The sequence below is a fragment of the Scleropages formosus genome, chromosome 4 (genome assembly GCF_900964775.1).
Source record: "Scleropages formosus chromosome 4, fSclFor1.1, whole genome shotgun sequence".
NCBI lineage: Eukaryota > Metazoa > Chordata > Actinopteri > Osteoglossiformes > Osteoglossidae > Scleropages > Scleropages formosus.
This window is the reverse complement of record NC_041809.1, coordinates 6,362,347-6,382,657: the sequence shown is the minus strand read 5'-3', so window position 1 is coordinate 6,382,657 and position 20,311 is coordinate 6,362,347. Positions and strand designations below refer to the sequence as shown.

Sequence of the window (20,311 nt, the reverse complement as noted above, 5' to 3'; positions counted from 1 at the left end):
CTTTGTTAAATGCTATTAGAGTTGAAATGATTTTCATGAATTCAACAATTAAGTTTATGATTTGATCAGGGTGTGCCTACAATACGGGTCTCAACGTCTAACAACCGCCTCTTGTCACGCGGGTCTGTTTCCGGTGACACCGGAAGTTATTCCTCAACCCCCCCCCTTAAAGTAGAAGCGGTTTCCTATTAAGTAGCGCGCTTGCTGCCGGGCCTGCAGTTGTTTTTAGGAAATAAATTTATTGCATGTGTGGAGGGTCGAAGTATAGGTGTGTGTGGGGACGGCGCACAGGGCTATTCGAGCAGGTAGGGGAGGAAGACGCTCATTTTTGCATTCGCGGAACTTTCTGTGTAAACAGCCCCGGCGGCCCTGCTGCTGCTGTCGGAGACGCCGTACGGCTCGTTTTCCATCGGTAAACAAAAAACTGCAACTAAGGGAGCTCCCCAGGACGACTTTCATTTAAAAAAAAATCAGTGCTTCAAAACATCTTAAGCTCGCAGCTCCCAAATGTCCTAACGCATGTGTATGTTTAACTTTACACCTCTGAGTGTCCCCCCGTTTTGTCCGATATTCCGCGCCTTAGCTTAGTTTAGCTTAGCATAGCTAGCTAGTCGCGGCTTTTTTGAATGGGGAGTTCGTGGTTCTTCAGTTGTTAGGATTTAAAGTTGAGCGGTGTGTTGGAGGCTTGGCGGATAAACTGGGGAGGGGGATGAAATGAACGAAGACGCCGGTAACAAGAGGGAGTTAATCTGTGAAAAGTAGCTCTCGCGGCTGAGCGCGCGCGACGCATTTGATTTTGACAGGTTTTGGCGGCGGCTCGAGACGCGGCGCTCGCGCCCTGTACTTGTTGTTGCACGTTTTTTTGATTTGTAGTTTCTATGGACTGTGCGCAATTTATTTCAAATTTGTTTGTGTGTTTTCTCATCTCTTTCTCCATCCCTTCCTCCCCACCAAGCGTCATCGCGGCCATCGACAGACGGGACCCCAGTGCTGAGCGGAGCCGAGCTGCTCGGTTGCAGTTCGTACGCTTGGACTCTCAGGACATCACGTCGTGGTGTCGCCCCCTTCCGCCAGTATGGAGCAGAACAACAGCCTGCCTCCCTTCGCCCAGGGCCTGGCCTCTCCTCAGGTGAGCCTTCGGCCTGCACCTCTACCTGTCCGCGAAGCCCACTCCGCAGCCCCCAGAAAACGTTTCCCATACAACAAAAATCCGCCACAGTGACAGTGCTGTGAAGGGGGTGCGGTGGCACAGCGGGTTGGTCCTGGTCCTGCTCTTCGGTGGGTTTGGGGTTCGAATCCCGCTCGGGGTGCCTTGCGACGGACTGGCGTCCCCGTCCTGGGTGCGTCCCCTCCCCCTCCGGCCTTACGCGCTGTGTGCCAGGTTAGGCTCCGGTTCCCCGTGTCCCGTATGGGGCGAGTGGTTCGGACAGTGACAGTGCTGCACACTCTTCACTGCTGTGATTCTGGGCAAGTTCCCTGCTTAAGAATGTCCCAGCAGGAGTGGGGGATCGAACGCTTGTTAGTAATGCCGCACAGCGTTAAAGACATGGGCAGTGATCCTTTCACTCCTCACTTTATTTTGTTTTATCGGACATCCGTGAGCCCGATTATTGAGGTGTGTGTGTGTGTGTGTGTGTGTGTGTGTGTGTGCACGCCTTGTCTCACATCCTATGTTCTGTGGCTAGACATCTGCAACCCTGTACTTGACAACCAGTTATTGATTCTAATGCATGTATTATTTTTTTAACTAATGTAAAACACTGCTGGTGGTGTTACCGCAAGGCATGAAATGCTGAGTTATCAAAGAACATGGAACAGCTGGTACAAACAGTGGTTAGAGCTGCTGCCTTTGGCCCCAAAGGTTGTAGGCTGTGGTACTTAACCTAAATTTGCTCTGGTAAAATTACCCAGCTGTATAAATGGGTAAATAACTGTAGGCTGATTAATGTTAAACTGTGCTGGAGAAAAGCATCAGCTAAATGAATAAACATAAATGTGAATTAACCCTGATATGGGAGGTATACAGTAGCACCAGCAGTAGACTGGCAAAGCATAAGTTTGTTTTCACTTTACTTGAATAATACTTGTGATGTAAAAATCATAAATGGTCTCTCCTAGGGTGCCATGACCCCCGGCATGCCCATCTTCAGTCCCATGATGCCATACGGCACAGGTCTCACACCCCAGCCAGTGCAAAACACCAACAGCCTGTCCCTGCTGGAGGAGCAGCAGCGGCAGCAGCAGCAACAACAACAACAGCAGCAACAACAGCAGCAGCAGCAGCAGCAGCAGCAGCAGGCGGGTGCATCGCAGCCACAGGGGGTGCCAGGTGTTTCCGGACAGACCCCTCAGCTGTACCACTCGCAGACGGTCACAACCACTACCGCGCTGCCGGGCAACACGCCAATGTACACCACTCCCCTCACACCTATGACCCCCATCACTCCTGCTACGCCTGCCTCTGAGAGCTCTGGGATTGTACCCCAACTTCAGTGAGTGTTTGTCTGCACCATACCACTGTACTGTTATCCTTTCACATGTCTTGCAAAACTTTACTTTAGATAAATTGTCAACCATCTGTGGGGTATGTTTTTGGGTCTTCCCCCCTTTTTAAAGAAGCAAAGATGTTGATGGCATAAAGTAAAAATAAGTGGTCAGGCTTACTGTATATAGCAACTATTACCATTAACAGATGCATGTTTTGCTGCTGTTTATGCCACTTAACCTTTGTTTTCATAGAAACATTGTGTCAACTGTGAACTTGGGCTGTAAACTGGATCTCAAAACGATAGCACTTCGAGCCAGAAATGCCGAGTACAATCCAAAGGTAAGATCAGCTTTTTATGTGTGTTTAGTCATGGCCATGCTACAAATAGCTCTACAACTATGCAAAATATCTTGTCTTCTCAAAGAATGGTTTTCAGTGAGAACTGGATTTCCTGTGTTCTGCATTACCTTTTCTTTACATAAATGGAGCAAGTACATTTATTCATTTAGCAGGTGCTTTTCTCCAAAGCAACGTACATCTCAACGTAACCAGTGACTTTCTGTTGTAGCGTTTTGCTGCCGTTATTATGAGAATACGAGAGCCAAGGACAACCGCCCTCATCTTTAGTTCTGGGAAGATGGTGTGCACAGGAGCTAAGAGGTAAGTTTTAGTCCCCTACCCTGTATCAGTTTCCTTCTGGCAACCATATATGAACGAGCAGCACTGGTCCTTTCACCCCTGCAGTGAGGAGCAGTCTCGTCTGGCAGCCAGGAAATATGCACGAGTGGTTCAGAAGTTGGGATTCCCAGCCAAGTTCCTGGACTTCAAGATTCAGAACATGGTGGGAAGCTGCGATGTCAAGTTCCCCATCCGCCTGGAAGGGCTGGTGCTGACACACCAGCAGTTCAGCAGGTACCTCCGACACCTCTAGAGATGCAGCGAGTGATGTTTTATGTCCAAAATTGGTTTCCACCAAGCCGCTTAAAATGTTGGTATGGATGTTGACCTTGAAAGCATTACAGTACTTTTGAGTGGCACAAAACCAAGAACTTGCCCAGAGCAGAAAAGGATTTGAGGAGCCTCTGTGACATGTTTGTACTTGGGTCTTGAACTATTAATGACATTGCTTGTTTGCTCTCTTCATGTCATAAGTTGAAATGGAAAAATGTTCAAAGCAAAAGCCTAAATGTTTAAATTAATTTTGTACAGTATTAAACAGCACACAGATTGTAACATATTTACAAAATTCAGCAGAAAGACTAATGCACTTATGTTAATTTCCCTCTTATGTCAACCTCAGCATTTCTGAGTTGTGAAATTCCAGTTTTGCTTTAAATGAAAGCTTTACATTTGTGGAATTTCAACTTTTTTCTCCCCCTTCTCCAGGTTACAGGATTTGATATCTTAACCTTTTTTTGTCCCTTCCTGTTTTGTAGCTATGAACCTGAATTGTTCCCAGGATTAATCTACAGGATGATTAAGCCCAGAATTGTGCTTCTAATATTTGTGTCTGGTAAAGTTGTACTTACAGGTGAGTTTAGTCTCAATCCCATAAAAATAGTCTGAAACTAATAGTCTTCATGGCCTTGTTTGAGTAAGCAGTGCTCAGTGTATTTGTTGCATGATATTACTTCTAGTATAGTTTAATCCAGTATTTCCATCCCAAAGGATCTGTCAAGTGCATGTTCACTGAAATTTAAATTTCAGTGATGTAACAGTGGGTTTTAATGGGTGTCTGTATACTGACACACTTTTTTTTTTGCAGGTGCAAAGGTCAGAGCAGAAATCTATGAAGCTTTCGAAAACATCTATCCAATCTTGAAAGGATTCAGAAAGACAACATAACTGGTGGCCCTCAGGCTGCCACTGCTGTTGTGTTGACCATGAACTGGTTGTGTCCTGACCAGATAGTGAACTTCAGAGGCTCCCGTACAGTTGTGAACCGTTGCCTTACTCAACGGTTCACCTGTGTAATGTCTCCTTTTCCGGGGAGACGAACATACTTTTATTGGCTTTTAAATGGCTTCTCATGTTCCATTTCTTTTCAATTTTTAATATTTGCCTTTTAAAATTTGTGTTCATTTTAAATTTTTATTCAACCACCGCAGGTTTTACATTCCTCATTTGGTAAGATTTTTTTTAAAAAATATCTTGTTCCCTTTGTCTTATGTGTACAGTTAGAGTATAAGTCTCATGCTTTTTAGTCTTTAGTTGTTTGCCAAACTGGTTTGTATTTGATTTACTGTAAATGGAGATCTTACATCTATGTACAAAACTGTAGCACAAGGCTTAATGGGAAAGTGTTAAAAGGAGGTATTTTAAAATTCAGACTTAGAATTGAAAAATCTATTTTGTCCTGCAGCATTCATTTGTTTACTTCCTTCCAGACAAGTATTTTCTGTTCAAATTGCCATCTTGGATTTTGGTCTTCCACTAAACACCCACCTTAAAAATGCACTTCTCATGGTGATGCTTTCCTTGGACTACATAGCTTATACTGCATGTCATTCAGTGCTGTATACATAATTGTTCCATTTATTTCTGATGCTAGCATAATGTAACAATGCATTTTCCCACAGAATGTATGAAAAATTTAGAATACAAAGGCTTTTATCAATTATCAAATAGAGCCATCCCTTACTGAACTCAAATTTTAACAATGCTGCATTGTGCCACTGTTTAGACAGGGCTAGATTTAAATACAATTTACAAAAGTAAATTTTGGACTAAGGTACAATAAAGTACTGATAGGCTTTACCTGTTTTTTTTTTTTTTAATAGAAAAACATGTATCTGAAATACACCATCTAAATATACAACAACTAGGATGCTGGTGCATGTTTTACAGGTGTTTAGGTACTTGCATACACATGTGCTTTAATTCCTTTTCAGGAGTATTTCTGTATGAACCCGAAAAGAATGGTGATGTTCTACAGTAAATAGTACTTGGTTATGTTGCTTTGTGTTCAGTGAGCTCCTGTGAAGTCCTGTTTCCAGATAAACTCAGGCCAGTAGCTGTTGCCCTGGTCACAGCTGTACTCACAAGAATACACTGCTAGGGTCCCCCAGTCAATGCTGACATCAGGAGTGTCCACATGCAGGTGGTTCAGGAGCTGGGGCATAACCTGGACAGAAGACATCACATGTGTTAACAAAGCAGCACCTTAATCTCTTGGAAAAATGTGGTACATTTACATTTAGATGCTTTTCTTCAAAGCAACTTGCACTGGATAGTAGGTAGTGTTAACAGCTCACACACCTTATTCAGTGCGTCACTCATCTACACATCAGTGGAACACACTCTCTCTGTCCTTCACACATGATGGCTAAACCTGAACAGCATGTCTTTAGACTGCATGAGTTTCCTTGCACAAAGTCCTTTTGCACAAGGGTACAATTGCAGTAAGACTGTGGAAGCAGTGAAGAGCACCTGGAACTCAAAGACCCGTTTGTCTCCACACGCACAGTCCGGTATCGTGTCGGCACTGGGAACGTGTTCTGCCGATACCCAAAGCGGAGAGCCACCCCTGCAGTAGCGCAGAACCTGAAATAGGAAAGACACCAGTAATCCAGTTGTAATCTATGAACGCAGAGTCAAATTGTCCTATTCTTGTTTTCCACACAATACACGTCTTGAGGCAGTTGCCGGGCTACGAACGTCCGACTTACTTACGACCCACCCCCTTACTGAGCGAAAGTTAATTTTGTCACACTTAAAAACTTCATAATTAAGCCTATTAAATCTGAGTTATATACAATGGTTTCTAATAAACAGGCGCTACCTTACGATGTGCATCAAAACATTGCGAGTGTACTGCGCTTTGTCGGCTCATGAGCCAGAGGTAGAACAGACTTCGTTCTTTTCGGTTGGACCACGTTGCCATTAAGTGTCTCCTGTTACTGTATTTGGCTTTAGTTTTTTTTGTTTTCACCCTCCTAACCATGGTGTGCACACAGACGTCTGCAACATGGCGCAAGGCTGGAGAGGGAGGGGACAGACCCAGGACACAACGCCGGTCCATTGCAAGGCACCACTGCGCCCCCCCCCAAAGCGTAAATGTGATGAAAGTGATGGCGATGCATCCAAGAAAAGGAAAACAATCACAACCGAAACTAAAGTGGAAATAAAGGTGGAACGCAAACGAACACTGGAAAAGTAAACAAAGTTTTTTAAATGTTTTGCACGCACACACACACACTATTATAAATACTGTAGCTGTCATGACCATGACCACGCCCACACCCCGCACCTCAACCAGCAGCTTCAATCGGAGCGCTCGCCTATAAAAGACACTTCTCAACCGCTTCCCAGCTGCGGCATCTCACAGCGGACAACCCCCCGCACACATTCTCATCATTTCCCGTTCCACGTCTCTTTGATAACGACCGCCCGCCTTGTCCTTTGACCACGATTTTGGATCCTCGCTCCCTTCAGTTCGCCGATCGGTCGATCGACCATTCACCTGTCCCTGACCATAAGAACACGTCTACTCCTTTGATTCGGAATAAACGATCCTGCACTTGGGTCCAGCCTCCTCTGTTCATAACATTTCTCTTTGTCTCTCTATTGTAAATACTGTAATTACATTTATTATTACTGTACTGTTATATTAAAGACATTTTAGTGTATCCAAAGTGTTTCCTTAATGTTTTCATGCACAGAAAGGTATGTGATATACTAAGTCAAACATCTGACGTAAGATATCCTCCATACCCAACTGTTCCGACTTGCGTCAAAATCCGACAAAGACACGCAGCTACCGGCAGTCCAGGACACCTACGCCACACGGCGCCTCGGAAAGACGATGCGCGTCAAGAAAGATCGCAGTCACCCCACACGGGCACTCGTCTCTTCTGCCATCTGGAAAGCGGCTCGGGTCTATTCGAACCCGCACCGCTAGGTACAGGAACAGCTTTTACCCCACTCTGCTGTAAGAATATACAACACTCACCAATGTGCCACCTTTAGTAACTAGAGTTGGACTGCTCCGCCCAAGCACACGGGCACGTTACACCGTCACTTTAAGCATTCTCACGTCCCGAGTTCTCTGGCTGTCTGCTGTTATTTATTGTTCTTATTGTTATTAGCATTACTCACTGTCATCGTTACCGTTTTGTGCAGTATTTCTATTGTTTTTGTTCATAGTCCGCAGAGAAGCGTTCGAGAAGAATTTCACGATGCTTGCACACGGTACTTGTACCTACAATAATAAACTCGAAACGCGAAGACGGACTGAGGACACAGAACTCGTTCGTAATCCGGGGACTGCCCGTACTAGAATCTTCTTATCCAAAATCAGCAGCAGTGCAAACAAGACCTCTGCGTACCCGACTGAGACAACAGGCGTCCGTAAAGAGAACCCGCAAAGAACAGCAGCGTTGGACCATATTACTTCATCTCGCTGCCGGCGTTCCTGGGTCGTGTCACAGCGCTGCGTGTCCACGATCGATAATTATGAGAACCGCTGCGCATTACCGGGGTGAAACATTGAATATGTTGGCGACGACAATATTTTTGTTCATTTCAGAGAGTTAACGGAACGACGTTGGCAAATATTAATAAATATTGACGGCAGTTCAACTTTTTTTTCTGAGAACCAAACCTACAGATCTTCCAGAGCTTTCCAGGATCGTCACCTGGCGGTAAAAGCGATGTACGGACAGAAATTACAGGCGGATTTCCTGTCTCGTTCGTGTTCGTTGGGCGAGGACCCATGTACTGAGTCACGAGAAGCGTCCAAATTTATTGCATTTAGACTGTGTCTAATTGGGCAACAACTGGACAATTTTTTTTCATTATGATGCTTCTATTAACATATTAAGAAGGGAGCTCGGCAGTGCCGCAACACACACACACACACACAAAGCACAGTGTTTTAAATGAGACAGTCAAAAGACGGACTGTGGTCCCATGAGGACTCACCTGATGCGGCTCCGGCGCCGTCCTCCGTTTGAACCTCTGGAACACCTTGCTGTCCTCGGTCTCATGCATGGCCATGTCTTCGAGCTCCTTCTCCTCCCACTCTGCAGACAAAATCCATTCTCGGTCATCTTTACGCGGCTTCTCTTGGCCCCCGAGGGAGTCTGGAATCTCCGTTAAATTCCAGTTAGCGGATATTTCTTACCGTCATTCTGGAGAGAACCGCAGTCAGAGCTCAGGTTTCCGCGCATTTGTTCAGGAGCATCGCTTTGCTCATCGTCATTATCGGGAAGATCCTCGGGTTCGGTGACCAGTTCGAACTCGGGGAAGAGGAACGTATTCAAGCCACCAGCGCCGGAGGACTCTAAACACAGAATGGAAGTGACTGCAACTCCACCGCGGTGTCGCCACAAAGCACCTCGATGCGCAGCTGCCTGCCCACGGCTACAGCGAGTAGCAGGACTGGAACCGGCAACCTTCCGCCTCATTTCACGTCCCCAAGCGCAATGCCACCTGCTTTCCGGAATTCACTCTGACCCCTCACCTTTCCCCGCACATTCGTTCTTGTGAGCTGCTCTCCAGTCCATGGTCTGGTGCTCTTTGCTGCAGTAGGTAGCGCTGTGGCAGCGGGAGCAGGACTTGGGTCCGAGGCACCCGCACACCCTGCACAGCTTGAGTCCGGACCGCAGAACGCCGGCGTCCACGTCGCTCTCCACGGGTTCCTCCTCGGGTGGCGGGTCGTAGGAATAGAACTCATTTCTTCTTGGCAGCTGACTCCGAAACACTGAAACAAGAAGATCCAAAGGGGGCATCAGTAGAAAGTTGTTGGTTCGAGTCCCACTCTACTGCCGTTGTATCACTGAGCAGAGAATTTACACTGACTTACTACAGTAAGATCCTTTGTTGCGGAAATGATCAAATACTGTTGTTCGCTGTGGATAAAAGCGGGAGCTAAGAAGCTAATCTGGCAGGTTATTCGTTCACCAGAAGGCCATGTGGTCTGTGCTCACCTATGGAAGGGTAACATGGACAACAAGCAATGTTTTGGTTAACAATGTGAGTTTCACCTGACGGATGTTGGATCGCGACCTACTCTCCTGCTGCTCCACAGTACAGTAGTATACATCCATCCATCAATTTTCCTGACCGCTTGTCCCACTAGAGTCGCGGTGGCAGCAGGGAGAGCAAAGAGGCCCAGCCGCCCCTGTCCCCCGCAACTTCCTCCAGCTCGACCTGGGGTATCCCCAGCCGTTCCCAGGCCAACCGTGAGATATAATCCCTCCAGCGGGTCCCGGGCTGACCTTGGGGCCTCGTCCCAGTTGGCCGTGCCCGGTATACCTCCAAAGGGAGGCGTCCGGGGGGCATCCTTATCGGATGTCCGAACTCCTCGCCCCGTCACGGAGAGCGAGTTCCGGCACCCTGCGGAGAAAACTCATTTCGGCCGCTTGTATCCGCGATCTTATTCTTTCGGTCATCGCCCGGAGTTGATGACCATAAATGAGGGTAGGGACGCGGATCGACCGGTAAACGGAGAGCTTCGCCTTATGGCTCGGCTCCCCCTTCACCACTACAGACCGGTACAGCAACCACATTACCGCTGCTCCCAGCCTGTGGCCGATCTCACGCTCCCTTTTTCCCTCACTCGTGAACAAGACCCCAAGATACTTGAACTCCTCCACCTGGGGCAAAAACTCTCCCTTCGTGACATCCTTTTCCGTGAGGGAACCACGGACTCACACTGGAGCCTGTGCCGATCCTCATCCCAAGCCGTTCCAAGTGTGCTGGAGGAATCCATGTGATGCGGTGGTGCCAAAAGGACAATGATGATAATGATGATGATCATCCGTAAAAAGCAGAGACATCTGAATTACCAGAGTAAGGTAATGGTACCCTGGTGGTAACTTACCCAGGTAAACTTTGTTGTACACATCATCATGACATGATCCCCAAGTTCACGAGACCTGGCTCGACTCGCGCACCAGCAGCAGCAGCAGCGCGTGGGGCTCTCGCGGCTCACCTTTGAAACAGCGGCTGTCGTTGTGAGAGTAGCACGCGGGCGACCGGCAGCAGAACACGAAAAGGGTCCGGTGGAAGGCGCGCTCCCGGTCCGCGATGGGCGCGTACACCTGCAGCAGGAGGGCGCAGGGCGCGTGGCACTTGTCGCAGCGCAGCTCCGCGGGGCTCGGCAGCGCGCACTGACTCAGCCAGGCCGGCCTGCCTCCCGCTTTACTGGGGAACTGGGAGCTCCGCAGCCGCCACGGCTCGGCCTCCTCCGCGAAGCCCAGCACGACGCCACCTGCTCGCTGCGCTCCGTCCGGCCCGTTCCCCGCCATCGTGCTGCTTACGCTCTCTACTTCCGTCGCACGACCAAACCGACAGGAAGGAAACAGACGGTTTTCCGCGGTCCGTCATTAAATGTGGTCCTCGGTACAACAAAGCATCACACATTAGTTCCGGGTCTTTAAAAATAGTTTTCGTCGTCGTGAACAACATACTACTACTACTAATAATAACAGCAATATGTCCAGCTTTTAAAAATTATTATTATTATTATTATTATTATTATTATTATTATTATATCCCAAATAAATCCCAAACCATGGGTCACTTATAAGTCACTTACAGTCAATAAAAGCTTCAGTTTAAAGAAGAGATTCTGGGAAAATCTTATAGAATGTTGCTGATAAATACAAAATATATTCAAAGTAATTTTCAAAAAGCTGAAATGAAAGTACCTTCTTCTCTCTCGATCTTGTTAATGATCACCAACACAAGCTGTACCACCAAAAACTGTGGAAAACAAGGTGAATTACTCCGGTCCCACAGTACCGCTCTGTGTTTTACTCACTGCCAAATAATATCTGGAAAAGGAAACGCAACTCCCTTCCACTCCACAACAGAGCCAGATTTTAGGACACTGATCACCGAGAAGAAAATGCAAAATGAAAATAAATAGAACGATGTTTGTATCTTCGAAAATACAGTAATTTAAGTGCTGGAACGCAGGGAGCCTGAGAACCGACTGAATGTCTGAGGCGGTTCCAGGACCGTTTGCTCTGCGCCTGTAACACGTTTGTCCACCAGGCGGCGCAACTGCACAACCCGCAATTATTCCGAAACTCATTGCGGTGCTGAACAGCGTGTGCAGTTTTATACTTGAATATATTGTTGACTTGAAAGCCGGATTGCTAAAAGGGTCTTTTATTAATTGTCTCTTACTGTTTGACTGTTTTCTTTTTCATTTTCATATTGTTGTTTATTTATTCGTCGTTGGTATAATTTTGCCATCAGTGTCACAAGTCGCACCCGAGGTATAAATCCGTGAGGGGTTCATAGTGTCCCAAAGTGAGGTCGCGTTTACGGGAGAGGGGGGTCTCGGGGGAGCCGCGCGCCGTTTATGCACTGGGGGGTGGCCATTGGTCATTCCGAATGATGTCATCGCAGGTTTGCGATGATGTCATGGTGCCGGCGGGGGGCGGGGGGTGGCAGCGCGAGGAGGCTGGGGCAGGGGGGTATTTTCAGCTGGGACTTTGTTGGGACACGATCGGCGCACAGTGTCGCGCGCAGGGACTCGTCCGCAAGGAGCCGAAAGTCCCCGGGCTGCGCGCGAGAGCGCTGCTGCGGCTCTGCGCTTTTTTTTTTCATGGGTTTGCAGGGCGAGCTGCTGCTCTGCGTCTTTCACACCAGGACCCCTCTTGCTCTTCTCGGATCTGCGGCGTCGCGCACCGGCGCCGGGGTCCCGCCACACACGGCGGGCTCGGGCTCGGGCTCGGGCTCTGGCACGCGAGCACCCCGATGAAACCCCCCCTCCCGTCGCCGGACTCGGAGCGCGGGGTCCACGTGGGTTGATGGATTGACTCGGCGGAGGCTTGCGGTTCGGCGCCAGGTTGCCAGGCTGCGATGCCCCCGCAGGGTGTCGGGGAGTACAAACCCGTGGCGGCGTCGGACGCCCCCCCGGTACCCCCGCGGCGGGTCCCGACCCGGGATGCGAGCGCGAAGCGCGCGTCCGCGTCCGCTCCTCCAGAGCACAGGGTGAAGTGCGTGCTCGTGGGAGACGGAGCCGTGGGCAAGACGAGCCTGATCGTGAGCTACACCACGAACGGGTACCCCACGGAGTACGAGCCCACGGCCTTCGACAACTTCTCAGGTAGCGCGGCCGTGACGAGCCCCGAGCACGAGCGCGCTCGCACCCGCGTCCGCCCGCAGTGTCTCTCTCGTCGGGACCGTGTGCGCGCTCTCCGGTGCCAGCTGTGTGTGTGTGAGAACCTTCGTTTACTCTCTCGTGGAGCAGCCTTGTGTCCCACGGTGTGTTTTCCCGACACGCACCGCACGCGTGTATTTAAATTACTGTGCTGTACCAAGGTACAAACTTTCCCGGAGCACCTTTTCATTTGCGGCTATTATTCTAACTTTCATTACAGTCTATAGGTTTGTATATCTGTATAGCTCAGAGCTGTTTCCTGACTGTTACACACATTTAACACATAGGACAATGTATGTAGAATGTAGTACAAATACATCATATACATATACAAACACGCACACTGTGCATGCTCATCCCAGTGTATTAGAAACAAATGTGTTCTCCCATTATTCCTGGGTGTCCTATCCCATGAAAGTAATGAAAAACAGGCATAAAGCATAAAAAAGGATTAACACACAAACATCCTTAGGGACAGTGTAGCCACTATAAATACATACACACCTGTGAAAAGTAGAGGGTTCAGGAGGGCAACCTGATCGAGACCCGTACCAGACAAAGGGGACAGAGGACCGAAAGCAAAGCAAGACGCAAGTGTCCTACATCTGCGGGACCTGCCGCAGAAGAGCTGGGGAGACACGGCGTCTCGTTACCTGGTCGAACCCGTGAGAAATGAGCCCCTTGCCGAGGATGCCGGTTTCCAGCATGCGTGCTCAAACTTTTGACTCGTGCCGTGCCTTATATATATACTTATATAAATGAACAGTGTTCTTCTCCCCTTCGCAATACTTTGTCTTGTGAGGATCCAGATTTGAGGTCACATCCAAGCGAACGGAGCATTTGTCAGGGAGCAGGAGCTGAGGGGACTCGTACAAACGGGATGACCTACTTGGAACGAATATTTATGGTTGGGCAGCCCGTTCTAATTAGTTTTCATCTCTTTTTCTATCTAGCCATGGTGGCGGTTGATGGGAAACCCGTGAAGCTCCAGCTCTGCGACACAGCTGGCCAGGTGGGTCCGACTCTCCCGACAAGCCTGTAAATCCGTAACCGGGAGCGACGGGTGGATCCGAAAGGAGGCGGCGGGAGGGCGGGAGCATCGTCTCCCGTGCAGGAAATGCGGCGTTTCCGCGGAAGGGCTCCGCCGCTTGCCCGGGAGCTCCGGGGCTGCGCGTGCGAACCGTTAGGAAGGATGGAGGCCCGGAGAGAGATGAGCGAAGGTTCGGGCGCAGATGGGGCTCCGTGTTTTCGGAGGAGAAGAGGTGGCGGGGAAACAGAAGGACGGGCCAAGGAACGTTCGGAACGACCCTGTCTAGACGTAGAAAGAAAGAGAGCGGGAGGCGTAGGGGTGGGGTGGGGGTGTTCGTGGGTTCTGGACATTCCGCTTTGAGAAAAGCCCAGAACCGGAGCCAGGGGAGAGGGCCGAGGTGTTTTGAGCGCGTGGTAAATGTGCGCATGATGTAAGTTTAGTCCATGTGTCAAGGACTGCTGGCGTCTGCAGCCGAACCGCTTGGACCGGGAACGTGAGCTGAGGTCACGGCGAGAATAGAAAACTGGGAAAGCGGAGGCTAAGACGTCACAATAAACATATTATCAGCTATGAGCGGACACCTCCGTCCAAGACAACTTACAGCAGTAGGTCCACTGCAGTAAAGTCGCCGCACTGATTTTTTTACCGTGATATGCAGCGGAGCGGGGTAACACACGTTTCCTTTTACGGCACACTTTGGGTACTTTGGAGTCACCGGTCCAGCTGATGCGCGCGTCTTCGCGGCGCGTGCGGGAACCCACGCGAACACGGGGAGAACGCGCATGCACGCGCCGCACGCGCCGAGCTGGAAAATCGGGAGCCGTGAGGTCTCGGGCCCCAGTGCTACCCGCTGTGCCGCCTTACCTTACACTTTACAACCCCCGCCATTAATGTGTGACGTGATTCCGAGGAAAGGCCACGAAGCTCCCGCATTCTTTCGACGCGGTGCAACGGCACGGAAGAAGAGGGTGCGTCGTTGCCGTGAAATTACGGCGATTTGGCCTTTCGGGTTCGCCGTGACCCCACCGTCTGCGGCCGCCTGGCACGCGGACCAAATTGCCCGCTAATGGCTCCAATTAAAATGCCGGCCGCGCCGAGACGAACCGGGGACCCTCGTTCCTCGGGAGGGGGGGCGAAACACTGGATTAACTTTCCTTTCTGGAAGTGTCTGCGGTTCGAGCCGGGAGTGACGGGGAGAGAGCGGAAGAGATCGGGAGCGTTCCATCTGTAAACATTGCCGCTTTACCGCGGAATACCAGCGCTATCTTCCCCCCAGTGTAACGGCCGCAGCTGGAGATGCGTGCGAGATACGGCCGTGATGTTGCATAACGTGCCGGACGATTAAAGGAGGATTTAGACATATTACAGCAGATAAGGGCTGTTCCTGGCGTCAGAGACCTGCGGGGTAGGTGCCGATCGAGGCGGTCCCCTCCGGTGCCGTGCCACCGCTTCGCGGCCGATTTCGGCGCCCCCGCGAGAGGCGGATGACCCCGAGGGTCAGGCGTCCGCCCGGATGCCGCTTCGCGACACGCTCCGTGCGTAACTGCGCTGCCTCGGGGGCCTTTCCCCCGAACAGTGTGCGCGCACCGCATCTCATCATCGCACGCTCCTTCCACAAGCGCAACTGGGTCACGGTTACGTAACGGTGTCCCGTGTCATTAGCGTGACCCGTGTGTGAATTGCCGTGTGATACGCTGCGCCCCGAACAAGAACCTCTTTCACGCCGATTTCCATCACAAGGTGTCCGAACACCGAGTTTACAGCCGTGGATAGCGCTTTGATGCTTTGATCGGGGGGGGGCGTGTGTGGTCACGTCACTTATTCTCTGTGATGATTGCTTATTAATTTACGTTTTAATCTACATGTATTCGTTTAGCTGATGCTTTTCTCCAAAGTGACTTACAACGTCAGGATACCTACAGTTATTTACCCATCTGTACGACAGGGTAATTTTATATGTCGAAATTAAAAGGGCATCAAATGCACGCACATTTTTGCGACGCATTTGTCCCGTTGGGTTAGGGTTAGGGTTCGGGTACACGGTGGCACAGCGGGTAGTGTGGGTGCCTCACTTCTCCTGGGCTGTGGGTTTGGATGCGGGTTTGAATCTGGTTCGGTCTGAGTGGAGTTGTTCGTGTGGGTTTCCTCTCGCAGCACGAAGATATGCATTGTGGGTAAGGTGACTCTAAACTACCTTCAGAGTGTGCGGTTGCTCTGCGATGGGCTGGTACCTCATCCAGGATGTACTTTGCGCGACGGCCGATGCTTCTGGGATAGGCTCCTGGCCACCGCGGCCCCGGCGTCGGAGAAGCAGTTGCCGATGATGGGTTTGTCCTGTGAAAAGGTGTATTAAAGCCTCAGATTTTTATATTAGATTTTTAGCTTAAGATTTCTCCAGGGGTCGGTACACCTGGTGGCCTACTTCTTCCCTGCATGGTCCATATTTCAAGACCGCTCCAAATCTCCCAAGAGAAGAAGAGAGAAAACCCAGCAGCTGTGTGTGTGTGTGTGATCAATGTGTCGTGTTCCCCCTCCCCCAGGATGAGTTCGACAAGCTGCGGCCGCTGTGCTACACCAACGCCGACGTCTTCCTGCTCTGCTTCAGCGTGGTGAGCCCCTCCTCCTTCCAGAACGTGACGGAGAAGTGGGTGCCCGAGATCCGGCGGCACTGCCCGCGGGCGCCTCTCGTGCTGGTGGGCACGCAGTCGGACCTCCGCGAGGACGTCAAGGTGCTCATCGAGCTCGCCCGCTTCCGGGAGCGACCCGTGGGGCCCGAGGAGGCGCGGCTGTGCGCTCAGGACGTTCGGGCGCTCTCCTACGTGGAGTGCTCGGCGCTGACCCAGAAGAACCTCAAGGAGGTGTTCGACACGGCCATCGTCGCCGGGATCCAGCACGCCGAGAGCCAGCAGCAGCAGCGGCTCAAGAAGAGAACTCCCGACAAGATGAAGAAGCTCTCCAAGTCCTGGTGGAAAAAGTACTGCTGTCTGGCATAGGGGACGCCGGAGCGGGGGAGGGGCGCTCCATGTGGAGAACACGTTTGTCCTTCCACAGAAAGAACCCAGCTGCAGCCGAACGAGGTGAGCGAGGACTCGGCGGTCTGGCCACGGCTTGAGGCCAGGTCGCGGTCAGCTCGCCGTCGGACCAGTAGGAGGCGCCGTTCTGCTCGGCTCGCCGGGAAAGGTCAAAGTTCACCGCGTTCGAGCGGCGTCAGAAGAGCAGTGCCACACCTGAAATCCGAACGCTTCTTCCTCGGTGTTTTATTGTAAGCATGACCACGAGGATCTCTTTAAAGGCAGCGTAACGAGACATGCTAGACAGCTCAGATTCTTTGCAACGGAGTGTCGGTGAGCCCGTCTTCGCGGTGCGATGGATTGTGGGTTAGCCGCGTTTGACAGCTCTCCTCTTGTTCAAGCAGTGCCTATTTTCTCCTTACTCCGGAGCCTTCGGTGGACGGTATTGGCGAGGAGCCACGGAAACGACACGCCGGGAGCGTTTCCGAGGCCCGTCCTCTCGGCGTCCGGCCGTGAAGTCACCCGCCTCCCGTGGAAACGCTTCGCTGCGTTTCGAGACCTTCTAGGGACGTCGTCCCTCGGCGACGTTTGGCACCGAGATGGAACTCGCTCTGCCAGCTGAATTCGATTTCTCGGGCAAGGGTGTTGTGCCAAGCTGGAAAGACGTGCTCCGCGAACGTGGGGCGAACGGGTTTTTTCCCGAGTTTTCACGAAACCTCCCTTTCAGACCGCCGCCTGTGAGGAAACAACGAGCCGCCGTTCCCCGAGAACACCCTCATCGGTCCAGACGGTGGGAAACTCAAGCTCGGGCGAGGCCCCCAGCGGTCGCCGTCGACACTGAGAAATGCTTCCATCTGCTTTCCCGGACTCTTACGTTGCTGCATGTATGACTTGGCGAGATGTATTTTTCGCCATATTCTCTATGCCTGCTGAACAGCCCGAAATGTTGCGTATCGTCTGCTCTCTCGGAGCCGTTAAAAAGACGCACACTCCGAAGGGGCGGAGCTGGAGGCACGAACCGTGCGGGTGCGCACCGTAATTAGCGCGTTCAACTTGAAGAGATCGATTAGCCATCGAGACGGAGCACAGGTGACGTGCGCGAAGCGTGAGCCTTTTTCCCGCAGCTGTTGGACGAAGGTCGTGCGGCACGGGGAGCCCGGGCGCCTGTCCCGTCTGTCCCGTCCCATAACCGAGGCGAGTCGAACCCCCGTCCGCACGTATCGGTCAGCGTATCGGGAGAGAGAATCCGGCTATCGACTGGGCGCGCGGCAGGCAACCGTAGGGCCGTTCGCCAGTTCGCCGGAGATCCGGCAGCTCCTCCCGGGGTGGTTCTGAGAACGGCGCTGACCGAACCCCTGGTTCACTCCAGCTCCGCTGAGATCCGGTTCAGGAATTCAGGTGCTTTTCCGTGTCTACAGCGATGCGCTCTGCCTCTCAGGGCTCGCATCCTCCCGCTGCGTCCGGACAGCTTTCCGGAGCAGATGGTTTCAAATCCCACTCGTCTCGGTGGCGCCGAGTGCCGCGGTATCTCGTCACGCGTGAGCTCGGGAGACGCCGGACTCGGACGCCTCGGCGCGGAGTCGCCGGCGATGACGACGGCTCCTCGAAAGTGAAGGGCGTCGGTAAAACGTTGAGTTTCTCACGCGAGGAGGGGTGCGCGCGCCACGGGACCGGTGTCTCATCCAGGCCGTGTTTTATATTTCAAAGACCGGTTTCAGCTGAATGCGGGCAGATCGGAGCGAAACGTGGTAAAAGTGTCATCTCTTGTGCCCGCTCCCGCAGGACCAATAGACCAATGCTGTCAGTACTGTACCCACGAGGTCACGTTCGGACCCCAGCAAATGGACCATTTTATGTATCATGTGTACCTGTAGCAATCGGAGGGCATCGAAATAACAGCTTCTTAGCAGGTCAGGCCCACACAAAGAACTGTATTTTGTTACACATCTGAAATAAACCTTTGTTATACATATGGTGCTTTTGTTCTCTCTGTCATCATTTTTTTTTTTTAAATTTCACTTCTTCTATGTACGTGCGTGTCGCTGGGTCCCGGTGTCACCGGCGAGTCGGGTTCGCGCGTACCGTCACATAATTTCCCTTGCATCTTGCCAACCTGCCTCTTATTTTCTTCTTTTGTTTCTGGTTGTTTTCTGCTGTGATTTTTAACGCATCAAAGATGTCACTAATTAAATACAGTGAGTCAGACTGTACCATCTGGAAGAATAAACTTCACCATTAATGGGTTCTTATGTAACACATTCCCATTATTTCTGTTCTGGGAAGGAATACTCGGAAGCAAACTAAAACGTTTATGCTGTGAGACGGTTTTGGGGGGAGATATAATTATTATAAGCCTTTATCTGACGCCGTTGTCCAAGCTGACGTACAGTGTGAGAATCGACTTTACAGCGATTTACCCATTTATGCAGCAGGGTATCTTTACGGTATCGATTCAGAGTAAGTACCTTCACTATAGATATTGCAGCGGGAGTGGGATTCGAACCAAGGACCTTCATATTTTAAGACTTACAGCCCTACCGAGTGCAGCAATGCAGGGTCATACAACTGGATTCTCGGCACCGTGACTCCAAAGGGTCTGTGGTGGTTGGAGCTCTGAGTCTATAGACCTTCTTGCTCCCCAGCTGACATCTCTTCTTGACAGTTTTGGGCCACTTTTACGCAGTTTAGTCCACCGGATCTGTTTGGCGAGGGCAAGCATCGACCGGTCGTCCCTTGGACCGTGAGAACCGGCCTCCCGATTTCCGAACGCAGAAAGGGGGCGAAGATGCGGAGAGCACAAATAAGCCCCCCGGATTACACCCACGCACATCAAGATGTATTTGAGCTGGGGACGTAGCGAGGCGGACGAATCCTCTTCCCGGGGGGCGTGCGGCATTTCCATGTTGAAGCGTGTCGGAGGAGGGCAGCTCGGAAGCCAGTCGGGGACACGGTGAGGCGGAAACGCTGCACGTTGTGCCGAGATGAGAAAACGCGCGAGGAGGAGATAACGGGTTCGATCCACAGCTCCCTCCTGCTTTGATGTTGAGGAGTATGAGTCGCGCAGCTTCCAGGTTGGTCCTGATAAGGGGAAAAAGATGTTTCCTCAACACAGCTTGAAGGAAATAAAACCTAGATGACCCAAAAAGGAGCCAAGTGGCCCATTTCACCATTATTCAGCTGACTCTCTTCTCCAGAACAAATTGCAATCGTTTACACATTTTTATTTTTATACAGAGTTTTACCAGAACAGGGGGCGCAGTGGTGCGGCCGGTTGGACTGGGTCCTGCTCTCCGGTGGGGTTCGAGTCCCGCTCGGGGTGCCTTGCGACGGAGTGGCGTCCCGTCCTGGGTGTGTCCCCTCCCCCTCCGGCCTTATGTCCCGTGTTGCCGGGTTAGGCTCCGGCTCCCCGCGACCCCTTCGATTTTTCTTGTCCGAGGGCTCCGGAACAGGAGGTGGGATTTGAATCTGGGTCCTTTAAGCACAAGGCAACAGCTCCAACCACTACGCCACCTGCTGGCCCTGACGCGGTTGCCTTGCGTCTACTTGTTTCTCGGTCTGTTTCCCGTTAGTCGGTTTGTTGCACCCCGATGCGCCCCATGCGGCCGCAACAGAGGAGTCGCCATTTCTCAGGTGACCGCAGAACCCCGAGACAGCCGTCTAAG

The 20,311-nt window shown here is 51.2% G+C and overlaps 3 protein-coding genes across 5 annotated transcripts; 2 read left to right on the top strand and 1 right to left on the bottom strand.

Moving 5' to 3' along the window:
• Positions 1-139: 139 nt before the first annotated feature.
• tbp (TATA box binding protein) lies at positions 140-4,943 on the top strand. Of its 2 annotated transcripts, none has more exons than XM_029251369.1 (8): positions 140-412; positions 956-1,129; positions 2,119-2,492; positions 2,740-2,827; positions 3,057-3,148; positions 3,233-3,400; positions 3,925-4,019; positions 4,254-4,333. In XM_029251369.1, exons 2-8 carry the CDS (start codon positions 1,076-1,078, stop codon positions 4,331-4,333), a joined length of 951 nt encoding a protein of 316 aa, XP_029107202.1. In that variant the 5' UTR covers positions 140-412; positions 956-1,075. The 2 variants fall into 2 exon arrangements, with proteins under 2 accessions (XP_029107202.1, XP_029107201.1); XM_029251368.1 differs by having other exon boundaries at positions 142-305; positions 4,254-4,943.
• A 270-nt stretch (positions 4,944-5,213) lies between these two features.
• pdcd2 (programmed cell death 2) lies at positions 5,214-11,813 on the bottom strand. 2 transcript variants are annotated; one of them, XM_029251367.1, is made up of 7 exons: positions 11,143-11,813; positions 10,425-10,760; positions 8,952-9,191; positions 8,613-8,771; positions 8,411-8,511; positions 5,918-6,031; positions 5,214-5,612 (listed from the first exon to the last, which is right to left on the bottom strand). In XM_029251367.1, exons 2-7 carry the CDS (start codon positions 10,738-10,740, stop codon positions 5,454-5,456), a joined length of 1,089 nt encoding a protein of 362 aa, XP_029107200.1. In that variant the 5' UTR covers positions 10,741-10,760; positions 11,143-11,813; the 3' UTR covers positions 5,214-5,453. The 2 variants fall into 2 exon arrangements, with proteins under 2 accessions (XP_029107200.1, XP_018604832.2); XM_018749316.2 differs by having other exon boundaries at positions 10,425-10,757.
• An 88-nt stretch (positions 11,814-11,901) lies between these two features.
• On the top strand, positions 11,902-18,656 carry rhoua (ras homolog family member Ua). Its single transcript, XM_018749317.2, has 3 exons — positions 11,902-12,554; positions 13,562-13,620; positions 16,179-18,656. The coding sequence occupies exons 1-3, from the start codon at positions 12,308-12,310 to the stop codon at positions 16,629-16,631; spliced, it is 759 nt and encodes a 252-aa protein (XP_018604833.2). The 5' UTR covers positions 11,902-12,307; the 3' UTR covers positions 16,632-18,656.
• Positions 18,657-20,311: the final 1,655 nt, after the last annotated feature.

Excerpts from the sequence above, each read along its gene's own strand:
- tbp (XM_029251368.1), top strand. The coding sequence starts at position 1,076 with ATGGAGCAGAACAACAGCCTGCCTCCCTTCGCCCAGGGCCTGGCCTCT. Across the intron at positions 2,493-2,739 it reads GGGATTGTACCCCAACTTCA|AAACATTGTGTCAACTGTGA; the intron begins GTGAGTGTTTGT and ends TTGTTTTCATAG. Across the intron at positions 2,828-3,056 it reads ATGCCGAGTACAATCCAAAG|CGTTTTGCTGCCGTTATTAT; the intron begins GTAAGATCAGCT and ends TTTCTGTTGTAG.
- pdcd2 (XM_029251367.1), bottom strand. The coding sequence starts at position 10,740 with ATGGCGGGGAACGGGCCGGACGGAGCGCAGCGAGCAGGTGGCGTCGTG. Across the intron at positions 8,512-8,612 it reads CGGTTCTCTCCAGAATGACG|AGTGGGAGGAGAAGGAGCTC; the intron begins GTAAGAAATATC and ends TTTTGTCTGCAG. Across the intron at positions 6,032-8,410 it reads CGGCGCCGGAGCCGCATCAG|GTTCTGCGCTACTGCAGGGG; the intron begins GTGAGTCCTCAT and ends TTCCTATTTCAG.
- rhoua (XM_018749317.2), top strand. The coding sequence starts at position 12,308 with ATGCCCCCGCAGGGTGTCGGGGAGTACAAACCCGTGGCGGCGTCGGAC. Across the intron at positions 12,555-13,561 it reads GGCCTTCGACAACTTCTCAG|CCATGGTGGCGGTTGATGGG; the intron begins GTAGCGCGGCCG and ends TTTTCTATCTAG. Across the intron at positions 13,621-16,178 it reads TCTGCGACACAGCTGGCCAG|GATGAGTTCGACAAGCTGCG; the intron begins GTGGGTCCGACT and ends CCCCTCCCCCAG.